This window comes from Pinus tabuliformis, chromosome 8 (assembly GCF_031772625.1).
Source record: "Pinus tabuliformis cultivar Carrire ecotype Pingquan chromosome 8, CPIR1, whole genome shotgun sequence".
Lineage (NCBI taxonomy): Eukaryota > Viridiplantae > Streptophyta > Pinopsida > Pinales > Pinaceae > Pinus > Pinus tabuliformis.
In genome coordinates, this window is record NC_142294.1 from 47,994,138 (window position 1) to 48,019,970 (window position 25,833).

At 40.7% G+C, this 25,833-nt stretch overlaps 1 protein-coding gene across 1 annotated transcript; it reads left to right on the plus strand.

The window, feature by feature from the left end:
- Positions 1-22,019: 22,019 nt before the first annotated feature.
- LOC149234078 (uncharacterized) lies at positions 22,020-25,331 on the plus strand. The gene has a single exon (XM_089368150.1). It carries the CDS (start codon positions 22,020-22,022, stop codon positions 25,329-25,331), a length of 3,312 nt encoding a protein of 1,103 aa, XP_089224276.1.
- The last annotated feature ends 502 nt before the right edge of the window (positions 25,332-25,833 follow it).

The following is a 25,833-nucleotide window of genomic DNA, read 5'->3' on the forward strand; positions in this document are numbered from 1 at the left end:
TAAGGCGTTCCTTTTGCAAATGCAACCAGACTTTGTCGCCCACCTGAAACTTGTGTGGCACCCGATGTTGATCATGTCGCTGCTTGTACTTGGCATTTGATTTCTCAAGAATGTCATGGACCTGCTGGCGAATATGTTGGATGCACTCAATGAAGCTGGTGGCCTTATCTGTTTCGGACTGGACATGAGCTGAATTCATGTGAGTAGCTGCAAGTGGCATGGCCACATCAATGGGGCATAGTGGCTGGAATCCCAAACCCACCTGAAAAGGGCTATGGCCAGTGGAGCTGTGAAGAGCTCGGTTGTAGCTGTGCTGAACATAGGGGAGGCTCTCGTCCCATGTGCGTGGATGCTTTGAGTTATACATGCGCAGAATGTGCACAATCATCCTATTGACAACCTCTGTCTGGCCATCAGTTTGAGGATGGAAGGCTGTGGACTTCGTGAGTTTGGTGTCCAGCATTGACCAGAGACTGGACCAAAAGGTGCTGAGAAACCGACTGTCCCGATCTGAGATGATAGACTGTGGGATCCCAAAGTGCACCCACACTCGTTCAAAGAAGAGTTTAGCAGTGGCTTCTGCTGTGATATTCTTCTTGCAGGCCATCATAATGGCCATCTTTGAGAACCTGTCGACGACCACAAAAACACAGTCATTTCCATGCTTAGTGGAAGGAAGGCCTGACATGTAATCCATGGAGATGGATTCCCAAGGTCGACTAGGGGTAGGCAACGGGGTATAGAGGCCTTGCTTCTTAATGGTCGGTTTGGCAATGGCACAGGCAGTACATGATCGGATGTACTTCCCAACATCCTGTCGAAGATTCGGCCAATAGAAATAGTTTTGCAGTACTGCCACTGTTTTCTCGACCCCGAAATGCCCAGCAGCCCGACTGTAGTGTGCTTCCCAAATCATCTTGGCACGCTCGCTTGAAGGAACACAAAGGTGACCGAGGTGGCATAATAGGGCATCTTGGAGGTGAAAATCTGCAACCCGTCGACCCTCCAAGAGTGTCTGGTATGTGTGGCCAAATTCTGGGTCGCTTTTGTAGAGAAGTGGCCAATCAGAAGTCTCGTGCCCGTAAGAGTTGAGCACGGTGGTTAGCGCCATGATCGGTGGTCGACTGAGGCAATCTGCAACATTATTGGTGCTGCCCTTTTTATACTTGATATTCAAGTGAAACTGTTGCAGGTATGTAGACCACTTCTGATGGCGATCATTCTGCAATTTCCCTTGGGTCTGTATGAACTGCAGAGGTCGGTGGTCTGTGTGGATGACCGTTTCCTTCCCCAAAATGTAATGCTTCCATTGTCGGCAGGCCTGTACAATGGAATACATCTCTTTATCATAAGTGGGGTACTTCCGGACTGTGTCTGAAAGTGTTTCACTGTGATATGCCACTGGATGTCCATGTTGAGTAAGGACTGCCCCAATAGCATAGTCAGAGGCATCTGTCTCGACCTCAAATGGTTGTTGTAAATCTGGTAACGCGAGCACTGGTGCCGTGCAGAGGCGATCCTTCAACTCCCTGAATGCCTTCTGTTGAGATTCAGACCAAAATAATTTTGCTTTCCCCCCGCCCTTGGTGACTTGACTCAAGGGCCAAGAAATATGAGAAAATCCCAACACAAACCTGCAGTAGAAGTTGGCAAGACCTAGAAAGCTGCGGAGCTCTGTTAGAGTGGTTGGAGAGGGCCAATCCCGAATGACTTGGACCTTGGCTGGATCGACATGCACCCCCTGTTCATCAATGATGTATCCCAGATACTGAACCTCGGTCATGCCAAAAGTGCATTTCTCCAAATTGGCACATAGCTTGTGTTGCCGCAGTGTTTGGAGAACCTGTCGGATGTGGTGGAGGTGCTCTTCCCAACTCTGGCTGAAGATCAGAATGTCATCCAAGTATACTACTACAAAGGAGTTGGTGAATGGCCACAAGATGTCATCCATTAGCCTCATAAAGGTTGCAAGAGCATTCGTCAATCCGAAATGCATGACCAACCATTCGAAGAGGCCCTCCTTGGATTTGAAGGCAGTCTTCCACACATCTGAGGGTTCAATTGGTACCTGGTGATATCCTGACTTCAGATCGATCTTGCTGAAATATTTCGCCCCCTTTAGTTGGTCTAGGAGGTCATCAATCCGCGGGATCGGGTACCTATTACGGACAGTGATCTTGTTCAGCGCCCGATAGTCAATACAGAGTCTCCACGTCCCATCCTTCTTCTGTACCAACACTATCGGGCTCCCACAGGGCGAAGAACTCGGACGGATGTGACCTTTCTGCAGGAGCTCCTGAATCTGCCTCTTGATTTCATTGTTCTCCAGAACGGAGCGCCGATAAATTGGTCCATTGGGTAGCGGCGCACCTGGGGTCAGATCGATGGAGTGCTTGACTTGACAGTGCAGAGGAACCCCTGCCGGGGAGGTGAAGATGTCTTCGTACTCCTCCACAATCTTGTCCATCTGTAGCTGCCATGCAGAGGGACCCCGTTTGGAGGCCGCGGCCACTGTCTTCTTCTTCCCTTGAGGGCGTATCATCAGGAAAACAAATTTCCTGGTTTTGGAAATGATCTTACTGCATTGTTTTGCAGTAATCAAAGAGATGGCGGCAGGTGGTGCTACCTCTGGTATCCTGAACAACTTATTTCCCAATGTAATAATAACAGCACGGGGCCTTGATTCATACACAGCATGTCGCTTCCACAAGTATGGTTGTCCTAGTAATACATCACAAACTTCAAGGGGAGCAATGTCACACAATACCTCATCCGTGAAGGGCTTGATGTTGTATGGAAGGCGACACTGCTGGCTCACGCGAAGATCTCGCCCTTGGTGAAGCCACCCAATGGTGTATGGTTGTGGATGTGCTGTGGTCGGTAAGCCCAACCGCTTCACGACCTCTGCCGAAATGAGGTTCTTTTGACTCCCACTATCAACAATGAACTGTATCGGGGAGCCCTTTACCCACATCTGGGAGTGGAAGAGACGCTCCTCCTCCTCTGGATCTTCGGGTCCATTTTTCTGGATCTTTGCAGTAGCAACTGTGGCGCTGGGATCCGCATCAATAATCTGCTTCCCTTTTTCATACCCCTTATCGGGTTCTGACTCAGAGTCGGAACATGCATCTGATTCTGAAACCTTTAGCTCAGCCACCAGTGACTGCTTGGCCCGACACTCACTTGTGTTGTGAGTGGAGCTCTTATAGAACTCGCACCATTTTCCAGTGTCCTTTCTCGGCTTCGCGGCGTTGCTCTTTGCTTGCAGCTTCGGCTGGTTGTCTTGGGCTGTCCCGCCTTGGCTTTGTCCTTTGTTCTGTGGTTTAGGGGCACCTTTCCCCTGCTTTGGATTCGCAGATCCAAAGTCTCGCTTCTTTTGTTTAAACTTCTGCTTGACCTTGACGGCATACCGGTATGCTGCGCCGAGCGAGGGGATGTTTAGGAACTGTATTTCTTCCTAGATGTACTTGTGCAGGCAGCCACGGTATTTGAGTATCAAATGTTGCTCCGAATCCTTGATACCCAACTTTGTGCGAAGGGTATGGAAAAGATTGGTGAACTCCGGCACGTCTTGGTCCCTTCCCTGCCGCAGCGTGGTCCACTTTATGTATTCATCCTCATAGCTTCCGACAGGGTAGTACTGCTCCTTGATGGCATCCCGGAACGAATCCCAGGTGGGTGCCGCTGAAAAATAGTGAGCCAGTATTTTCATCCTTCTGCTCGCAGTAGGTTTCCCACCAGTCCCTGACGTGGGGGGCTGCTTTGAGAAGAGCAAAAACAATCTTTTCTCGACTTGAAAATTCATGAACAGAAAAATAACCTTCTAGCAGATTTAACCATTTATCTACGACATCGGCGTCTATCTGACCCTCGAATATGGGGATTTCAAAATTAACTTGTACCTTAAAGGGTGTGGCGTTTCCAGAGGAGCTGCTGGAAGCCGATGCGCCGCTTCTGGGTAGCCGCTGAAGGATCTGCGCAAAGTGTCCATCATCGCGTTCCGTTGTCGCTCGAGTGCTTCTTCGAGCAAGATTTTGATGGGATCTCCTGCCCCCTCGTCTTTCTTCTCGTCCGCCATGGGAGGCCGTCGGGATTTGCGAGGCTGGTCTTGCAAAGGTTCAACCAGTTCAAGCCCTAACTCCTTATATCCCGACCTTGTTGGGGACATGCAAAGAAAAACATAAAAAAAGCAAACCGCTCTGATACCACTGATCCGGATTTAAACAGGAACGCAACAAATTACAGAGATAACCATATACACAAAGATGCAGCGGAAATAATACTTCATTTCATTAATGGAAAATACTGAAATATGCTTACAGACAGAAAATGGAAATAAACTAGCTAGGGCAATGGTAGCTTATCTCTGAGAAGAGATGTGATGGCTACATGCCTCTGAACTGTGTTACAATGAGGCTCGAAGGCCTATTTATTGTTGAGAAACAATGGAAAAACCCTTAACATTCCAAAACCTAACCCTAGGAGATGAAACGCCAAACTGTGGGCCCCGTTTGGGGGTAAGTTGTACATCAACTTCCCGGGGTCGTAACTTTGGCATATGATCTCCGTTTGACGCGTACAATAGCTCATTAGAAAGATCTATCCGAGCACTATCATTGTTGGAACGAGCAACACGAGTCCATTCCATGGACTCGTGTTGCCCCCGGATTCCCCAAAAAACGTCGTTTAGGGCCTCAAAACGGCTCCGGAAGTTCAGGACTCGAAAAACTGCTAAAAATAGTAAGTTGTGCTACAATTAAGGAAACTGAAAATGCTGAGAAAGACAATGGTGGGGGTCCAGGTGGACTTGGTAGGTGGCCACCAATATCCACCTGGATCAGGTGGACACTTTTCTGACAAAAGGACGGCCTATAAAATCCTTTCTTTAGGATATTATTGGCCTTCCCTTTTCAAATATGCAAAACAATATGTCAGAAGGTGTGACAACTGCCAAAGAGTTGGAAGACTGACTGTTTCAATTGAAATTCCATTACAACCATAGGTACTTATCGAACCCTTTGAAAAATGGGCTTTAGATTTCATTGGACCCATTAATCCACCATCTAAACAGAAGAAGTATATATTGGTATGCACTAATTATGTCACTAAATGGGTAGAAGCCAAAGCATTGCCTTCTGCCACTGAAAATTCAGTTGTTCATTTTCTTTATGAGGACATTTTTACTCATTTTGGTGTCCCAAGAGAAATTGTGACAGATCAGGGAAGTCAATTTACATCTAACTTGATGGAGAAGCTGATGGAAGAATACAAAATCAAGCACAGAAAATCTACTCCTTACCATCCGCAAGCAAATGGCCAAGTGGAGTCTACAAACAAAGTTCTTGAGAGAATCATCACCAAAACTGTCCATCTACACAGAAGAGATTGGGCAGAGAGGCTTCCTGAAACCTTGTGGGCCTACAGAACTACATGGAGGAATACAATAGGACATTCTCCCTATGAACTTGTTTATGGGAAAGAAGTCCTGCTCCCCATTGAATTTCAAGTCAAGACTTTCAAGATGGCAGTTCAGTTGGGGATGAATCTATCAGAAGCCCAAAAGCACATGTTGGAGCAGCTGAATGAGCTAGATGAGATCAGACAAGAAGCAATTTTAAGTACTGATCTAGTTCAACATCAAAGAGCTAAGTGGCATGACAGATACATCAAAGGGAAAGTTTCAAGAGGGAGATTGGGCGCTACTGTTTGATTCCAAGTTTAAAGACTTCAAAGGTAAATTTTAGACTCATTGGCTTGGACCATATGAGATTGACAAAGTCTTTAGCAATGGAGCGGTAAGAATCAAGACCATTGATGAATTTCAAACTCCTCTCATTGTGAATGGCCATCGATTGAAAATTTATCATAAGCCACTCTCAAAAGAGGAATTTGTCAAAATGTTTCAAGAGAATTCTGCAATAAGGCTGATGGAGAAGAATTGTTCTTCCCCACCAGACTAGCCTTTGTTTCTTTCAATTAAAAAAAAAAAAAAAAATTGTATAAGCCTGAAAACCAATCATAGATTGGCGGTCTTATACAGAAAATATAGAGTGAAAATTAGGGACACCTGACACTCTATATTTTCCAAAAAAAAAATCTCTCCTCTCCTTCTTTTTCCATCTTCACTCCACCACATTTGCCATTTCACTCCATCTCCATCTCATTCACATTTTCATTTCATTTCACTCTGCTTCACTTTCACTCCATTCCACTCATTTCATTTTAATTTCATCAATAAAAGTCCCTTTCAAGACTATTTTCACTCAGTTAGTTCTTTTCTAACTATCTTTGTTCAGCTAAGTGGGTGCTGTCCTAGTTTCCGTAGTTGGAAGCAGTTTCCGCAGCCAGAAACGATTTCCGCAGCTACCACCACTCTGCTTTTCAAATTCACAATCAAAATGTTAGTGAAAAATCATGAAAATGCAGGTGTAATTGAGCATATGAAGACATGGAGCATCTCCAAGACATCAAGGAAGAAGAGTAGTTGGTTAAAAGCTATGAGCAAGAAATGACAAAGTTTCCAAAGGTATGAGCAAATTTTTTAATCAAATAACAACTAAAGTCATGATTATGCATAGTTATCAAACCATAAAAGTTCTACTATGTGCAATGATTCGATATGATAGCTCCATTACCCACTCCTATTCCACGATATTACTCCACACACCATGCATTCATTTCTTAACGGTCTCATGATTGATTTCGGGTTTAAACTCAAGTTGACTGCACTTTCATTTATCACCCGTACTCATGAGACGTGACCTATCCCTTTACGGTTCCTCTTAACCGCATTTTCCACAACCGTCCATTGAAACGTGTAACATTTCGTACACAACCATCCGATTCAAAAATCTCAACGTTACTCCATTCGCTTACCACTCTATTAAGACCATACTCTTCACATGCATCCGCATTTCATCTTATGAACTCATTTGCGGCTGCTCATCCTCTGTTCCGCCTGTAATCCCGAAGCATTCCCGTTACCTGCTGTCCATTATCGATTGCAGCCACTACATTTTATCATAAACCCTGTAACCGAGCCACTTTCCCCTGAACCCTCACACGCAATAGAATTCTCAGTTGAAATTCAAAACAGAGGTAAGGATGGGAAAATTACTAAGGGCAGAGCCAGAAGGACCGAAATATTTGGAAGGTTACCCTCAAGCCAAAGATTTGCTGAAGAAAGCCAGATGGTTACGCTTCATCCAAAAGTTTAAAGGCCATAATAAAGAGGTAACCAAAGCTTTTGCACGGTCTTTCGATGGCCAAACGGTGGAGATTGGAGACTTGAAGCTCACGGTGACTGAAACCACAGTAGCAGTTGCCACAGGCTTACCCCAGGAAGGTGAGCGATGGTTCAAAAACAAAAGCGTGGACGAACAGACATGGAGAATTATGCTACGAAACCCAGGTATGGATACCACTGTGTTTACAAGAGGAATTCTTGTTCATGCACTAAAAGAAGAATGGGCCAGTCTGTTGTTAGTTATCCAAAAATTTATCACTTGTGAAGGACGCTTTGGTTCAATGTATATGTACCATGCTAGACTGATGATGAATTTCTTAGAGGATCAAGCTCTTAATTTGCCTTATTTCTTACTGTTGAGTTTGAAAAAGATGAGTATTACAGTCCAAAAACACATAGGCAATATAGAACCTCATCTATATCATCATGGACTTGTAAAAATTCTCATTGAGGACCAACTGAAGAAAAATAAAGATACTTGGGAGCAATTCTTAATGAGAAATTATTTTCAAGAACCATCTGAGGCATCTGGAAGTAGTCCACCAAAGATACCAAGAAAAAGTAGGAGAAAAGAAAAGAGTACCATAATCCAAGACTCCCCTACTACAGAAACTCAAGAAGTTGGTCAAAAAGAAGAAGAGAACAGAACTAAAGACAAGAAACATAGAAAAGAGAAAGGAAAAAGGACCATCCAAGAAGTCTACCAATCACCTGAGCCATCCATAGAGGAAGATTATCAACCACTGTCAGAGAGATTAATACATCTTCAAGAACAAGCTGCTATAGCAAAGAAAAAGGAAAAAGGGAAACAGAGTATACAAGAAAAGAGTACTAGTCCACCATACTTAAGGAGAAGCACCAGGCTAAGAGGAAAGGGGAGTAAAACACAAATAAAATGACCCCACTTTATTGACTTAGGTGAAGAGACACTTGAGAAACCTCCAGCTGGCCGTAGTCCACCTCGTCCTCAGCCAAGCATTGAAACTAGTCCTCCACATGATGAAAACCCTTCTCGGCCAGAGCTAGAGAGCAGTCCTCCTCCTCCACAAGATTTTGAACTCAGTCCAAGAAAGACACCTGAAGTAGATCCCAATCAACAGGAGGTATATGACTACTTGGAATCTTTAGAAAAATCAGCTGCAGGTCCGAGTACCACTCTGCCACTAGATGCACAAGTTCAGTCCTTAAAGCAGGAGGTATTTGAATTAGAGGTCCTAAATAGGCATATCAAGCAAGAAAATGAAGCACTCAAGGAGCACAACAAAGTAGAAAAAAGTATTCATGATAACACTATGCTTCATTTGGGACTATAGCAAAAGAAAAACAAGAAACTAAAGAAAAAATACAAAAAGTTGAGCAGAGCATTGATCAATCTCAAATTCAGATGTCTAATAAGGAAACCCAAGATGGCGGTAGCACCAAAGAAGAAGAAAAGAGGGCTAGATGTCCCAGCAGAAGCTTCAGAACATATGGATTAGAGGGGAATGACTAAATTTTGGTTGCACGAGGACATGCAACACCTTCACAGTGGGGGTATGTTGAGTCCCAAACCTGCACTTCCCTATATACCCTTTCAACCTTCTTTTTCCATTTACTTCATCCACCAAGCTGTTAAATCATTGCATATTAGTATAAAAAGAGCTTATGAGATGGTTTCCTAACTATGTTTATTACTGTTGTTTGATTTAGATTTTTGTTCAAGCAGTTGTGGAAACTTGTCAGTTTCTGCAGCCAGCACAGGTTTCCGCAGCCAACTCTAGTTTCCGCAGCCATTTTGTTAAAGGCTATGCTACATGTGTCCAATGGAGAAACCGGCCACATGGGAAAGCTACAAGTGAAATGTACATGGAGCGTGTCCCCTCAATTCAACCAAATCACTCATAAACGGTCATGGTCAACGACGGTCAAAGGAAGGGCCAAAGAAGGAGTTTTGCGGTGGCACGGCTCTGTTTCCGGAGATATTGGCACACCTGTAGATCAACCCGTGAACTGAATCGAGCAGCCACCACTCCATGGATTTAACTGTCATGATGACCATAACGCTAGATCTCAGGCCGTGGAGATTTACATGTCTCTTTGGCAGCGTAGAATCTAGGAATTAGTTGCAGCATTTTCACTTATAAATAACGCGTCGGTATACACCTGATAGTTAGCTTTTGAGATGCAATTTTGACTGGGATTATAATCCCACTATATTGTGCTTTACTTTGTCTTATTACTGCACTTTAATATATGAGAAGACCACGTTCCTGAATTCGATTTGTGACTGAGTATTGACTAGCTGAAGTTGCAGAGGGCCCCTGTACACAAAAGCTCTGTATAGTTTCTTACTTGCTTTCGTTTACTGTTTTTATAATCATTGGCTTGTATATAATACGCTGTTTTGATATTCATGATTCACTGTTGTTCATATTTTCCTTTATGTTTTCTTATAACTGTTAGTTGATCAGTGCTTTTCTTACAGGTTTTTGTAGGCAGCCCGGGAAAATTTACATATTTTTAATAACTACTGACATGAGATCATCTTGTCCTTTCTGCTGATTTTCATTTACTGAGTTTTAATTCCAGCATTGTCATTTCTTTCAGTTTTTCTTTGCTTATTTACTTTTCTGCTACTTAGACATCATATTACTCATCTGTTTATGATTTCCTTTCTATAGCCAAGCGACTCAATTAGTGAGGAATCAGAATATTACTTGTTGTAGTATGATTTAGTTTGCTTTCCTGCAAGTTAGAGATTGAATTTCTTATGTCATTTTCAAGAATTGAAACATGAATGAGTAGTGAAATCTTAGTTTCCTTTTATGCAATTTGATTTCCTACAATTTAGATATCATATTACTCAGCATGTTTATGATTACTTCCTATAGCCGGAGCGAGTCGAAAGGTGAAGGCTCAGAATGTGGGTTGAAGTAGTGTGATTTAGTTTGCTTTGCTTTCAGTCTTTGAGTTGCTTTAAGTTCAGTTTTTATTTTCTTTTTACAGCAGTAAGGATACTGGGCCATTGTCACTAGTTCACTGTTTTGGTACATTTTCATTTCCTTTTGAGAATTGATTTCATTACAGTCAGTTTGAAACCTTCTTTTGAGAAATTTAAAGTTTGGAAAATCATTGTAGAAATCACCATTACCATCCACACTTAACTTTCAATTTCGCCATCTCACACTAGGGAATCCATAAAAGATAAACCCAAAAACAAACTAAAAAAACTCAAAAACGACAAAAGAATAAGGAAACGGTTATCTTGCACATACAATGCACTTCACTTCATCAGTTCACGACTTCCAGATTGACATTTTTAATAGCAATTTAGGACACACTGAATTGACCAAACAACCATAAAGGGATTTCTTAAGTCGACATACAAGGCTGGAGTCTGTTTGTATAAAGCCAATAGGTTGTTCCATATAGATTTATTCATGCAATTCCCCATGCAAGAAGGCAGATTTAACATCCATCTGATGGACTTCCCATTTGAAAGAGGCAACAAGGGAAAGAACAAGGCGGATAGAGTTCATTTTGGCAACAAGGGAGAAGGTTTCAGTGTAGTCAATGCCTTAAACTTGTGAAAAACCCTTAGCAACAAGACGAGCTTTATGTTTATCAACTTTCCCATCTGGTCCATACTTGGTTCTATAAACCCATTTTCATCTAACAAGTTTTCGTCCCTTTGGTAGAAGAACAAGATCCCATGTATCATTTTCCAATAATGAATGATATTCTTCATTCATAGCTGCTTCCCAATCTAGATGGCCTGAAGATTCTGCAAAGGTGTCAGGATCATAATTCACTGGAGCTTGAGCCAGTAAAGAAGAGGCTCTATCAAACTGAGAACGTGTATGTCACTGATCTGTATGATCACCGGCAAGATCACCTGCTGCATCCCGCGTAGCACGAACCCATTTTGGAAGCTAAGGAGTTGAAGGAGGATCCTGAGACGGTGGGGGAGGATTGTCATCCTCACTTTCATCATCTGAAGAAGAAATATTTTCAAAAGTAGAAGAGATAGGGAGAGGTGGCACATCCGCCGAACTAGGCTCGTAGGCCGATATATTTTCAGCAAACTTTACATCTCTTCTAATGATAACATTTTTGGACTTAAGTGGAATAATTCTATATCCTTTGACATCTTCAGAATATCAAACAAAAATACATTTTTCACTCTTAGGTTCTAAAGCTTTATGTTTCTCATCTGGAATATGGGCCCATGCTTCACTTCCAAAAACACGAAAGTGACTTACATTTTGTTTAATTGAGCTCCATGCTTCTTCTGGAGTGATATTCTTTAAAACCTTAGTAGGAGTGCGATTTATTATGTAATTTGCATAGTTAATTGCTTCTACCCAAAAACTAAGACCAAGTCCTTTAGATTGCAGCATACAATTAGCCATTTCCTTTAAGGTGTGATTCTTCCTTTCAGCTACACCATTTTGCTGTGGAGTATATGGAACAGTATGTTGCATTTGAATTCCATTCTCAGTGCAAAAGTTGATGAATTTGCTGTTAACATATTCTCCGCCATTATCAGATCTTAGCATAAGAATTTGATGTCCAGATTGTTTTTCAACAAAGGCCTTGAAAGCCAAAAATATGTTAAATACTTCACTCTTGAGTTTTAAGAAGTATACCCAAGTGCATCTGGAGAAATCATCAATGAAAGTTGCAGCCAGAGAATGAAACAACTGGAAGTGGACCACATAAATCACTATGCACAAGCTGTAAAGGGGCTGAGGCGTGCCAAGAGGCACGCTTTTCAAAACTATCCCGATGATGTTTTCCGTGTACACATCCAGAACAAACACCATCTCTGCAAGATACCATTGGAAGACCTGTCACCATATTTTCTTTACATAGATTCTGAAGGGAGCAATAGTTTAAGTGACCAAATCGCTCATGCCAAAGTTTGCTCACTTCATCGTTATGAGCAACAAATACTGAGGGAAGATTTGATGACCCAAAGTTGTGAAACTTATACAACCTTGTAGAATCATCAGCAATGCCAGTAGCTAAAATCTATCTACGATCTCTTAGGTCCTTAATTACAACATCGTGAGGTGAAAATTCAACGATTTTACCTTCACCTGAATGAGTTATCTGATATACAGATAGAAGGTTGCAAGATAAGGTTGGAACACATAATACATCATTAAATTGACCATTATCTAGATGAATAGTTCCAGTCCCTACAACATTAAGATATCTACCATCACCAACATATATATTTTTGGTGTTACAATCATTTAAAGAAGAAAACATGGCTTTGTTTTTGGCCATGTGATAAGAAGCTCCAGAATCAATGAGCCACTCATGAGAATGAGAAGAAGAAGATACATTTAGTGCATAACAAGACCGAGATGATTGACAACCACATGCAGAAAGTGCCATTCCCAAAGATGAAGTTGAAGTTGAAGAGTGCTCCGAATGGATGTTATGATTCTTCATTGCTGCTTCCAAGGCTTCCATCTTCTTAAAGCATTTGGATTCTAAGTGGCCATCTCGATTACAAAAGTTGCAATGTCTATCAGTCTTCTTCCCTGTGTTCTTATTTGTCTTATCATTTTGTTGAAATGATTTTTCATTTTGAGGCTGAAATTGCTTAGGACCCTTGTTTGGTTTAGGACCATTCCTTTTAGGCTATGACTTATTAGGATTCTTTGAATTTGGTTGCTGCTGGGTGGGTAACGCTTTCTTGGAAGAGTTTCCAAGATTAAGAAGACCAAGGTGTAAGAGTTTTTCTTGTTCTCTTATTAAAGAATCACAAAAAGAATCAAAGGAAGGGGACGTGTAGTCTTGTCCTTGAGAAATGAAGGCTTCTCTTGTAGAATGGAAGGTGGAAACAAACACAGAGTAGGCTGGTCCCAACTTAGTAAGGATGGAATAGATAAGGTTACTATCTTGTTTCTTAACCTTAACACCTTCCAAGAGATATCTAAGGGTCTTGAACTTGGACAAGAAATCTTCAATGCAAGAAAAATTATTGGGGTCCAACGTAAGCAACTCATTTTCAAGTTGATGGGCTCTAAGTTCATTTTTAATTCCAAAAACTTTATTGATCTATTTCATTGCTTCATCAGGAGTATCAAGTTCTGCAATATGGAATCTAAGATCTGGAGAAATAGACATCCCTATCAACCCTTGTGCTTGATCTTGCCTATTTTCCCTTTTGGCTGCCTTATCTTCATCTTTCGGTTTGGTTTCTTGGCCTGAGGCTATTCTGTAGAGACCTTTACTTCTAAGTAAATCCTCAATGTAGGACAACCATTGGAAGTAGTTGGTGCTGTCAAGAATAACTTGGTATGGACTTTCCATTTTAACGGAAACTGAAGCTAAATATGTTGAAACTAAGTGTTCCAATGGAAGGATCTCGAAAAATTAGGCTGGTTAAAAAAAAACGGCTCTGAAAACGGCTTCCGGATGAAGAAGTTATGTCTTTTTGAAGAAAAGTTGGTGAAGATGACGACGAAGTGCGGGAATGTGTGGGAATGAGCTATACAAAAAGTTTGAGAGAGAGAGAGAGGGGTTGAAGCTATGGGTTGCGTGCTTGCTTTGAGAAAGCTCTTTTTCCCTACAAAACAAAAAACACAAAACCCAACACGGACATACAAAAAAAAATGAACCTTACGGCTCGAAGTTAGCTTTAGTCGGAAACTAAATATTTTCCTCAATGTTTTTGATTTTCCGAGATCACACTAAGGCGCAGCAGAAAAGAGCATACGCATGAGAAAAATCCTTCCTTTCTGTTTCTAATTTGCCCAGATCGCACAGAGTCACGAGGCAAAGAGCATACGCAGAAATGAAAGGTTCAGATCCGGTAATAAAAAAAAGCTAAATAAACTAAAACCGAACTAAACAGAGAGAAAATAACTGTAAATTGCAAATAAACACTGTATACCTCCAGATCTTAAAAATGACATAGCTAGGGCTACCAGAAACCTTTTCGCATGAAATGAAAGGGGTTCCTCATTGGAACAGATGCTCCCAACGCAATAGAGCAGTCCTCTCGGCCCGAAAGTAGTCAAAAATAGTAGATATAGGAAATGATAGTCGGATGAAGTTCTACCGGCTTCATATTTGGATCACCAACGGACGCGGCCCTCAAATAGCTTTGATACCATGTAGGAATTTATAGGGTAAGTTCCTCAGACAGAACACCAAAGGACACTTCTCACAACCAGATCACATATCAATACACCAATATTTTTTACGTGCTTAAAACCCTCAAAGAGGGAAACAGTCCATGGCCTGAGCCAACGCAGCCACTTCAGGTAATTTATTAATAAAAGAATGAAGATTTACATATGCTTCTCTCATAGACGGATTACTCTACAAATGACCCTCCATGCTCTTTAAATAGAGATCATGGACCAATCGGGTGTTAAGCCACGAATCAAGTGTCGGTAATACCGAGGAGAGAATGAACCGTCGGATCACTACATATCGTGACCGTCGGATTGTAAGTTACAAAATGTACATAGTAAAGAAACACACTTTACCTAACTCTATACTAGACCAAGTTATACTTAACTATTTCCTATGTGTCGGAATATCCTAACAAAAAGAAATATTTGGTCCAACCAATATATGGTCAGGCGGTATGTGGAAATCCCAAACCTAGTTGGCTTATGAATTCATTAATAAGAGTTCCTTCACTTTGTTATTTCATGTGTAAATGTACTGGTTCATATGTGGTATTTATGACTATTGTATCCTTGTTATTTCTGTTGGTTATATGCTAGTTAGTGAGCATGTTTTATGATAGTGATGATGTATGGCTCTTATCATGTCTTGACTTGTAAATGAATGAACAATGAATATATGACCTAATAGATGATAATGTAACTATTGTGATGAGACATCAATGCTTATTTACGAATATCATAGACGTATGAGACCCTTATGCTCAGATATGTTTTTATGACCTGTAGATTACATATTTGTGACATGTTTAACGGAATGTTTATTGTGGTTAGGCTTGGTTAGGTCAAGTACTTGATCAAAATTTGTGTTAGAGGATTTTTCTTGGTGCCATTTATTGTCTTGGAAAGTCTCATCAAGTCTTGGGCATTGTTTTGGAGACTATCCCTAAAAAAGTTGCTTAAATCTCATAGTCTTTGGTACAAAAATCGTTGAAAAAGACTGCAGTCTCTCCCTTGCAGGCTTGTGGGAGCAATTCGAGGGTTTTAGTCACACGGAGGCCTTGTCATGGGAGCAACTGGGGGTTTATTTCAATGAAAGGCTAGGTTAACTCAGGGGTTTGGCACCTAGAGTGGTGGAATAGCTCCTGGGGGGCCTGTAGCACCTGAGGGAGGTCTCCAAAGTGTTTGTTCATTGATTCCACTTACTTAACTACACTTAGGGAGTGGAATCATATCATATTAACTCTTATTCACATGTTTACCCCAGTGGATCTATTATATTGGGTAAATGTGGGAGGAGGGCATTACAATTATGGATACATTGACTGAGAGAAGTCTATAAAGAAAGGTGTACTCCTTAGCTTAACTACTTGTGAAGCTCCTTAAACCGCAAAGGAAAGATTGTTTCTTGATGTCCATTGAGATCAAGAATAATCCCTTCGTTCTTGCCTCCCCTTTTATAATACTATTTACAAACAAAATTTTTAACCTTTTAACTCAATAAAACTATGAATATTCAATAAAGATCCTATATTTTTTTAGAATGACAAAATAAATTTAAAACTAAATTAATCCATTCTTTACCATATTTTCTTAAAGTCTAGTTAATTTAACTCTCACTATCATCATCATTTTTTTTTGCTGAAGCAAGCGACTGTCCTTCTATTTCATTATCTAAAAAATAAAGTTACAACATTTACAAAAAGAATTTACGCTTTAAGGACCCAGGAAAACCAATCATTCTGATCTGGAATGACCTTCCCCTCAGCAAGAACAAAGCTAACCTTACAAATAAATTCCAAGGATGGAAAAAAAGATGTTTGACCAAAAAGATCACACTGAAAACTCCTATTACAAGGTTTCAAAAGGTGTGAAAGAACTGTAGGCCCCACGAAGCAACACTCTCAAACCTGACTGTTGGTTTCAACAGCGAAATCGGATGGCATAGAACAATACCGTAACACCTATTTGAACAAAATATAGGTCGTGATGGGAGGTGGTATTTCTGACCATCCCTTGTCCTGCATCAAGAGCCCAGTGGAATTTCCCCCACAATCCTTATACCACTTTCCACCCCGAAGCCCAGCAAGCAACCAGAAACCACTATGTGTCTGGTTTTCTCCCCTGTAAGCGAAATGAAAGAAAAAGGCTATCGTCCGAAAGAACCAACCATTCTGTTTGTGTAAGAACACCTCAGAACAGGTTTTCGAGACTGTTGCAGACTGGGAAAAGGACTCAGTGCTCCAAATCGAAGAAGTAAGGAGATAGGGCATCTCACACCTGAGTGAAGAGTGACCAGTTTTAGCATGCTCTTCACCCAGGAACCCATTGAAGTACCGAAAATAAACGTGCTTAGAAACTTTCATTCCGTACCATTTACTCTGGCCCAGTAATTGAAAATCTCTCTGTCCTCCACCGCTTGTTCATTGCAAAGAGCATTAAAACTGCTCTGAGGTGCCTCCGGCCACATCAGCTCAGTTCTGCACTCTGAATTATCACACCTTGATTGGCCAAAATATCTGAGAATTTATTGGCTTTTCTTTGAACATGGTTAAAACTAACAGTTTGAAGACTCAGAAGGTGATTTTCAATTCTCTGATACCCCTGAATTAGTCTCCAGTGTTTCAAGACCTTCTCTGGTGCCGTTCCACAACTGATTCTCTTGACCGCATTAATAGAGATCTTTGAATCTGCTTCAACAATTACATTGTAAGTATGTGTTAGTTTCAGAACTATAAACAATGCTCCAAAGCCATTAATTCAGCCATATTGTTGGTGGCTAGCCCTAAATGGCAGTGGAAAAAAAAGATGATGTTTCCATATTCATCTCTTAAAACACCTCCATAACCTACTGTTCCAGGGTTGCCTTTTGAAGCAACATCAATATTGCATTTTAGATAACCTTTCAACAGAGGATGCTAGAAATTCTTCTCGGTTTCCATATCTTTTTCCTTTCTGCACTGTTCTTGGGGAATGAGCTCATGTAAACCCAGTTGTATGAGAGTTTTCAATTCATAATTAGTAGGAGGATTCTTGGGATAATTGCGGACAGCGGTGCTAACTGTCTCCTTAATTTGCTTCAGGATCAGGTTCAACAGATGAAGAGGGATAGTTAGTTCACCCTTGAAAATTCTTTTATTCCTTTCTTTCCAAACATTCCAGATAATGAAGCTTGGTGTGAAGCCCCAGGCCAAATTAAGGAGCTCATTTTTTGAGAAGTTCCTTCTCCACTTGTTTAGGGTGTTAATAATACTATCTTTGTCTCTGTTTCTCTGTTGGAAAATAGTGGCAAAGGAATCCCACAACCAGGTGGTGAATGTGCAGCTATTGAGAATGTGTTCCATTGTTTCCTCTTGGGCTTCACATAGTTGACATCTAAAGGGCCCAATAGCTCCCCTTTTTCTAATATTGTCCCAAGTTAAGATTTTATTGTGATGGACTAACCACATGAATAGCTTGATCTTCATCCACCCTTGATGGCTCCAAAGTTGTTGCCAGGAACTGTCCGGAACGCAGGAATCGAGATTCAAGATTATCCTCTTTGCTTCCCTAAGATTAAAGGTGCCTTCTTTATTGAGGCCCCATCTTAACTGATCCTGTCCCTCTGATACCAAGATTTTCCTTTGGTTTAAAATTCCCATGAGTGCCTCTATTTTTGTTTTTATAAGACTCTCATCTTTGCAGTCTATGATTCTCTAGTTTCTCCATTTTCCAATGTCGTGAGGAAGATTCCAGAAATATTTAACTTTGATTAATCCTTGGGAGTCAGTGTCTTGCTTGAGGCTCATAAAATCCTCTTTTAATAGCATAGGTTCTTGTTGCCATTTATCTTCCCAGAAGAGAGCTAGATCTCCTTCTCTGATCTCCCAGAAACTGTTGTTTTGAACTAGGCTTCTATTTTCCTAAGCTTTATTCCAGATGTAGGAGCCTTTTATGTTCCCTGACATTTTTATAAGATATTGTTTTTGCCAGGAGCTTGCATATTTTTCTTTCTAGTTCATGGCCCATTGAGCTTCAGGTTCTTTAACCCATCTCCACCAGAGCTTGGCTCCCAAAACTTTACTTAGAATCTCCAGATCATCTAAGCCTAGGCCCCCATGACTCTTGGGTTTGCAGATTTTTTCCCAAGAAACCAGAGCCCATTTCTTCCTTGTTTCCTCTTTTCCCCAAAGGAAATCTCTCTGAATATTGCTGAATTGCTGTAACACTCCTTTGGGGGCTGGGAGGGCTGATAAAAGGAACACAGGGATAGATTGAAGAATGACCTTGACTAGAATCAACCTGCTAACAAGGTTCAATGATCTGATAGTCCATTTTTTAACTTTGTCTTGCATCTTGTTAAGCACTGGTTCCCAAATACTTTTGTGCAGCGGCTTAGCTATGAGGGGAATTACCAAATATTTTGAAGGTAGGAAATCCCTCTGGAAGCCCAGAATTCTGGAGATATTTCTCTGAATGGCAATGTTAGTATTAAAGAAAAATATTTTAGATTTGAAGAGATTGACTTCCATACTTGATGCCAAGGCAAAATCAAGTAGGATTTTTTTGTAAGCCAAGGCTTCTTTGACTGTAGGAATACCTTGCAGCATAGTGTCATCCACAAATTTTTGGTGAGTCATTGATTGACCATTCTCCGTTAACTGAAGGCCCTTAATTATTCCCATAGCCTTGGCCTGTTTAATGGCCCTGCCCAGACCTTGCATCATGATGCTGAAGAGAAAGGGAGAGAGAGGATCTCCCTACCTTAGACCTCTAGAAGGAGTGAAGATTCCTGAGGGTGAGCCATTCACTAAAATCGAAAATCTAGAAGAAGTAACCAGAGCCATAACCCATCTGATCTAGTTGTGATCAAACCTAAACGCAGAAAAGACCTTCTTGACATACATCCAATTCACCTTGTCATACGCTTTGGAAATGTCTAATTGCATGATCATACCAGCCTGTTTTTTACTGGTAAGCGTGTGAACTACTTCATGAGCTTGAATAATGTTGTTTAGGATCTGTCTACCTTCCACATAACCAGATTGTTCTCCTGAAATTAAAGAAGGGAGTACAGGTTTGAGTCTACTAGCTAGCACCTTGGATATAATTTTATAAACCACATTGCATAAAGCAATGGGTCTGAACTTATCAGCAGTCAGGGCTGAATCCTGTTTGGGAATCAGGGAGATGAAGGAGGTATTGAGGGCTTTCAGAATAGTCTTGTTCCTTCTAGAATCCTCTACCACATTCAGAATATCCCGTTTGACAATGTTCCAGCATGCCTTGAAAAAGTCTACATTGAAACCATCTGTTCCAGGAGCTCTGCTATTCTGCATGTCTTTAATAACTTCACTTACCTCATCTTCAGTTATTGGTTTATTCAGGTTAAAATTTTCCTCTCTAGACACGAACTTAGGGATATTTTTTGTAATTTCCTTGATATATTGCTCTCTGTTTAGATTATTTTCCTCAGTGATGCCTCTAAAATGCTGCACCAACACTATTTTGATACCCTTATGAGAGGTCTGAAGCTCTCCATTTTCATTCAGTATTGAAGAGATTCTATTGTGAGCTCTATTGGCCATGGTGGATCTATGGAAAAATATGGTATTACATTCACCTTCTTTGAGCCACTGAACTCAAGACTTTTGTTTCCAAAAGATTTCCTCTTGTTTGCATAATGTATCCCATTCATGATGGTATTTATTAGTTTGTTCACTTTTGACTTTATCAAAACCATCCGTGATCAGTGCTTGATTGAGTTCTTGGAGTTTGATTTCCACTGATTTTTTATCCACAAAAATATTGCCAAACTCCTTCTTGTTCCATTCTTTGAGCATGAGTTTTATGTGCTTGAGTATTTTATGAAGGAGGAGCATTGTAGTTCCCTATATGTGCAAATATTTGGACCACCATTTTTCTATATTGTTGATGAAAATTGGGTGGGAGAGCCAAATATTCTCGAATCTGAAGGGTCTATTACTGGGAGAATCAATCCCCTTGATTTCTAATTGAATCGGCCAGTGATCTGAGCCACCAAAGGGGAGAACAATAGCAGTAATTTCTCTATTTGTGAGCATAAGCTCCTCTGATAACAAAAATTTATCTAATATGGAGGTGACTTGTGCCTCCCCTCCTCTTTTATTGTTCCAAGTGAAACGACCATTGCGCGTTTCAGAGTCCACTAGTTTCATATCCTATGTGAAGTTTTGGAAAACTATTGAATCTTTACTTAGTAGTCCAGTACCACCTTTTTTTTCGAAAGAGACTTAATCATATTAAAATCTCCTCCCCAGATCCAAGGAATTTCGTCATGTCTACTTCTAAGATCAACCAAGGATTCAAGAAACCTGAGTTTTTCATCTATTCTTTGACGCCCATAAACGTTAGTGACCAAGAAGGTAACTAACACCCCAACTGGTTGAAAAATTATTGATAAGTAATTCCTGGATGCTTCCGCATCTATTATGCTGACTTTTAGTGGGTTCCATTCCCACTATCATCATCATTTAAAAATGGTATAATAAAGATATTAAAAAGTCAAACCTTATGAGACTTTACCACACTTTGTAATATGAGGTATTTGGAGGAACTTCATAATTATTCAAAGTTGTGATATGACACTTACATGAGTAATTCACACAATTTAAAACAAAAAATTAGAAAGACATTAGAAACTATTAAAAGAAAATTCTTAAGTCTCAAAAGAAATAACCATTGACTATAGAAGAGTAGAAGGCTTCTTTCATGAGGCTTGAACCCTAGGTACACATGGAATTACCTTTTTCCTTAAATACGCACATTAATTTTCAGTGAAATTTGCCACTAGAAAAGGAACAGATAATCAAATTGAATTTCGTGCACTATGATTTATTTTAAAAACAGTGAGAAACAAGATTTAAAACAATTAATAAATATAAAATATGTAACTAGCACAACCACATTAATAAATGTGGTTGATATATGCAGATAAGCGTCAATAGATATGGATTTAATATTAATATAATATTAATATTAATAAATATATAAATAAAATTATAATAATCATATTATAAAATATTATTATCATTATATTATAAATGTTATAATAAATATAACAAGTACAATGCCAATTTATAATATTTATAATATATGATAATATTATTGATATTATGAATAATATAATAAATATTGATATTGTTAAACAAATGGATTATTAATTTTATAAACCCAAGGAATATATATATATATATATATATATATATATATATATATATATATATATATATATATATATATTATAAACCCAATGGATTTACATTAAAGCCTAGGATTAATATTATAAACCCTATTAATAATGTTATACCCTAGGAATATGAATCCTTATATTAATAAACCCAAGGAATTAATACTAAAATCCCAAAGGAATAATATTAAACCCAAGGGATTAATATTGTAAATCCAATGACAATGCTACAAGTGTGGGAGGGGAATTCACTGCCTCTATCATTCCTTGTTCTGGGTCCGATCACTGGCCCATAGAGCTACAATGGAATCGGCCAGGTAAAAATCTAAAATGCCCTTTCCGCTTTGAGGAATTTTGGATAACTCATCCAGAATTTGACCAATTCATCAGAACGACCTGGGCTTCTTATCACCCTTCGGAGAGCTCAAGAATGGCCAATATTCAACAGAAGCTCAAGCACATCAAACAAGCTATCAAACAATGGAACCACAAAGTCTTCGGCAACATCTTCAATGATCAAGCCCGTCTCAATGCCGAAATGAAAAAGGTACAGCAAGACCTCATCAATGGAGAGCGTACAGAGGACCTGTCCAAGAAAGAACAAGAAATAGAATCCAAATTATTAGAAAGAGCCAGGCAGGAGGAGATCCTATGGCAGCAGAAGTCCAGAATCCGTTGGCTAAAAAGTGGGGAGAGAAATACAAATTTTTTTCATAAATCTACTGTCCAAAGAAGAATGTCAAACCAAATCACTCATATTTTCAATAAGCAGGGAGAAAAGATAGAAACCCATGAAGGCATAGAAAAGGAATTCACAAGCTACTTTAAAAACGCCCTCCAGGAGCCTGATGTTGACAGAATGGACGCAATTCAGCAAATAGTCCAAAACATCCCCAAGGTCATAACGGAAGAGCACAACAGTCTTCTACTTAAACCTATCAGTCTTCAGGAAGTGGAAGAAGCAGTGCAGCAAATGAAAGTAGGGAAAGCGCCAGGGCCGGATGGGTTTACGGCAAACTTCTTCCACAAATTCTGGGACTTGATCAAAAACGAAGTCTGGCTAGCAGTCGAAGAGTCTAGAGAGCTCAGATGGATGTACCCAGCTTTAAACGCTACTTTCATCGCCCTGGTACCAAAAGGAGAGGATACCAGTACTCCGGACAAATTCAGACCTATTGCCCTTTGCAACATGATATACAAGATAGTCTCTAAAGTCATAGCCACCAGGCTCAAGAAGGTCCTCCCTCTCATCATCTCACCTGAACAATCAGGTTATGTAGAAGGACGCCAAATCACGGATGGAATCATCCTCATGCATGAAATAATTCACTCCCTAAAGCTGACTAAAAAGCCAGGTATGCTCCTCAAACTAGACCTTTCAAAAGCTTTTGACAGTATTAGCTGGATCTATATCCAAAAAGTGTTAACCGCTTTTGGTTTTGCTCTTGCTTGGGTAAGATGGATTTCAAGTCTTATTTCATCAGCTTTCTTCTCTGTGCTAATCAATGGCTCCCCCTCAGCCACTTTCAAACCTTCAAGAGGCATAAGGCAGGGAGATCCTTTATCTCCCTTCCTTTTCATTATTATGGTGGAAGGACTCGGTAGAAGTATCTTTGCTGCCAAGCAAAGTGGTAAATTAAAAGGGATCTCCTTCCATAACTCCCCATCCCACACCCACCAGCAATTCGTAGATGACAATATGCTATTCAACCACCCATCAGTCCAAGAAGCCCGCAATGTCAAGTCCATTCTTAACACCTTCTCTGAAGCTTCTGGTACTCTTCTGAACCATGTTAAATCTCAGATTTTTTTCTTCAACACTCCTCCCACCACTCAAAGGGCTGTTGGACGCATACCTGGTTTCTCTCCAGCTTCCTTGCCCTCCAAATATTTAGGAGCCCCTCTCATGAGCTCAGCTCTCAAGCACTCATCATGGAAAATGCTCCTAGAAAAATTAGAAAACCGTCTACTCCTCTGGACTCATCGTTCATTAAATATGGCAAGTAGAATAATCCTTATCAAAGCTGTCCTCAACTCCATGCCGCTTTACCTCTTTTCCATTCTTGCTGCTCCCAAATGGGTCCTCAAAGAAATCAAGAACCTCCAAAGGAGATTCTTATGGGGAGGCTCTGGACATAACAGAAAATGGGCGTTAATAAAATGGGAGAAAGTTTGCCTCCCCAAATATACAGGTGGTATCGGTCTCAGAGATCCAGAACACAGTAACAAAGCAATGGGCGCAAAAATCTGGTGGCGATGGCTAGTCTTTCCCAGTACCCCTTGGGCTTCTCTCTGGATGGCCAAATATGCTAGTAATCTACCAGTGGAAGAAAGACTTCGAATGACAGAAACCAGTGCAGGTTCAGCAATTTGGAATGCAGCAATTCAACACAGATCTCTAATTCAGGATCATTGTTTTTGGGAGATAAAGAACGGAAGAATGGCACGTTTCTGGAGCGACTCTTGGCAGCAGATGCCAAAAATGACAGACACACTTCAGGAATTTCTCAACGAAGAAAGGGGATTAAGACAGCACGCAAAGGTAAAAGACTTTTGGACAGAGGATACTGGACAGCAACTTCGTAAATGGAAGGAAGCCAATCTAATACTAACCCATAGCTCGGAGCAGGCTCTGCAACACCTAGAAGACGAATTACAAAAAAGGCCAATAAAAATTTCAGAGGAAGAAGATATACTAAGATGGGGCTACGGAGAAAAAGGTATTTTTACCACCAAAGAAGCATATCATATCATCATCCAAAATCAGATAACCAAAAGCGGCCTCTGGGACAAAGTCTGGTACAAATCAAACTGGCCAAAGGTTTCAACTTTCATCTGGCTACTCTGCCACAATAGAATCTTAACATGGGATAACCTGAGAAAAAGAAGCTTCGCAGGTCCATCCATTTGTCATATGTGTAGACAGGAGGAAGAAACAACTCTCCATCTCATGCAGAACTGTTCAGTGAGCAAGATCTTATGGGAAAAAACAGCATTCCGCTGCCAAAATGAGCGCAGGGCACAGCATGATATCAAAGAAACCATCAACAAAGGCGGCCACACGCCTTACCAAAGCTCTCTTCTATCAGTTTTATGGCAACTCATCCCAGGGCTTCTGATGTGGAATATCTGGAAAGAACGTAACAGGAGGATCTTTAAAGACAAATCAATGCCGCCAGATAAATTGTGGAATAACTTTCATCAAAACTTAATGGAAACTCTCTCTCTCAAGAATTGGTATCCCGACGATTTTCCCTCCCTACCATCTGAAAAAGCGGTTTGGGAGAATTGGCAAATGAAGATAAATGCCCCTACAAACATCAATGGCAGAACTATTAGTCCCAACCAGGAATCAAAAGCTTGGATCCCTCCTCCTTCCGGCATGGTCAAACTCAACTTCGATGGCGCTTCTAAGGGAAACCCGGGTCTAGCTGGCTATGGAGGGGTATTCAGAAATCACACAGGTATTCCCATCCTTATCTTTATGGGATCAATAGGATGGGACACAAACAATTCTGCGGAATTGGAAGGGCTTTGGAGAGGCATTATTCTTGCTCACAGGCAAAAACTTTTCCCTCTCATCATTGAAGGAGACTCGCAAATTCTGATAAGAATAGCTAACAAACTGCAAAATGGTTCGCCAGTCCACAAAGTAAGTCACAGCTGGAGGATGGCTCACAGGCTAGAGTCTCTAAATAATTGGCTCTCTCAGAACCAGGCCATCACATTTAAGCACACTTGAAGAGAGGGAAATAGGCTAGCGGATCTATTGGCCAACTTTGGAGTGGAAGCTAAAAACATTCACTTCGAAGGACCATTAGAATGCTTACCCTCCAGAGAACAACAGATTCAATTGGAACAGATAATTTCTCAGGACAGAGAGCAAACAGAGAGTTTGCACCCGGATGCGGGTGACTGTACGGGTCATTAAACCTCCCCGCACATCAACACATGTTGACAGAGCCGAGGAGATTGCCAAGCATATTGATACCGAGGAAGAAGGATTCGCATTTAATGGTGAAGGACGGCAGCGTTAAGGTAAGGCAGAGTGTTGCAGGGAGGGCATTGAAGCCGAGTGTGTCTGCGATTGTTTCAAGAAATTTGAGAGTAATGGTGGGAGGAATGCCGTATCGAAGTGCTGAAGGAGCCAGTTTATTTAACCGACATGCCCTTACCTGCAAACCTCAGAGAATGTTTGGTTCAGTGCGCGGAGAGCAGCACCTTCTGCTGCCAGAGATCCTCTG

Excerpts from the sequence above, each read along its gene's own strand:
- LOC149234078 (XM_089368150.1), top strand. The coding sequence starts at position 22,020 with ATGGCCAATATTCAACAGAAGCTCAAGCACATCAAACAAGCTATCAAA.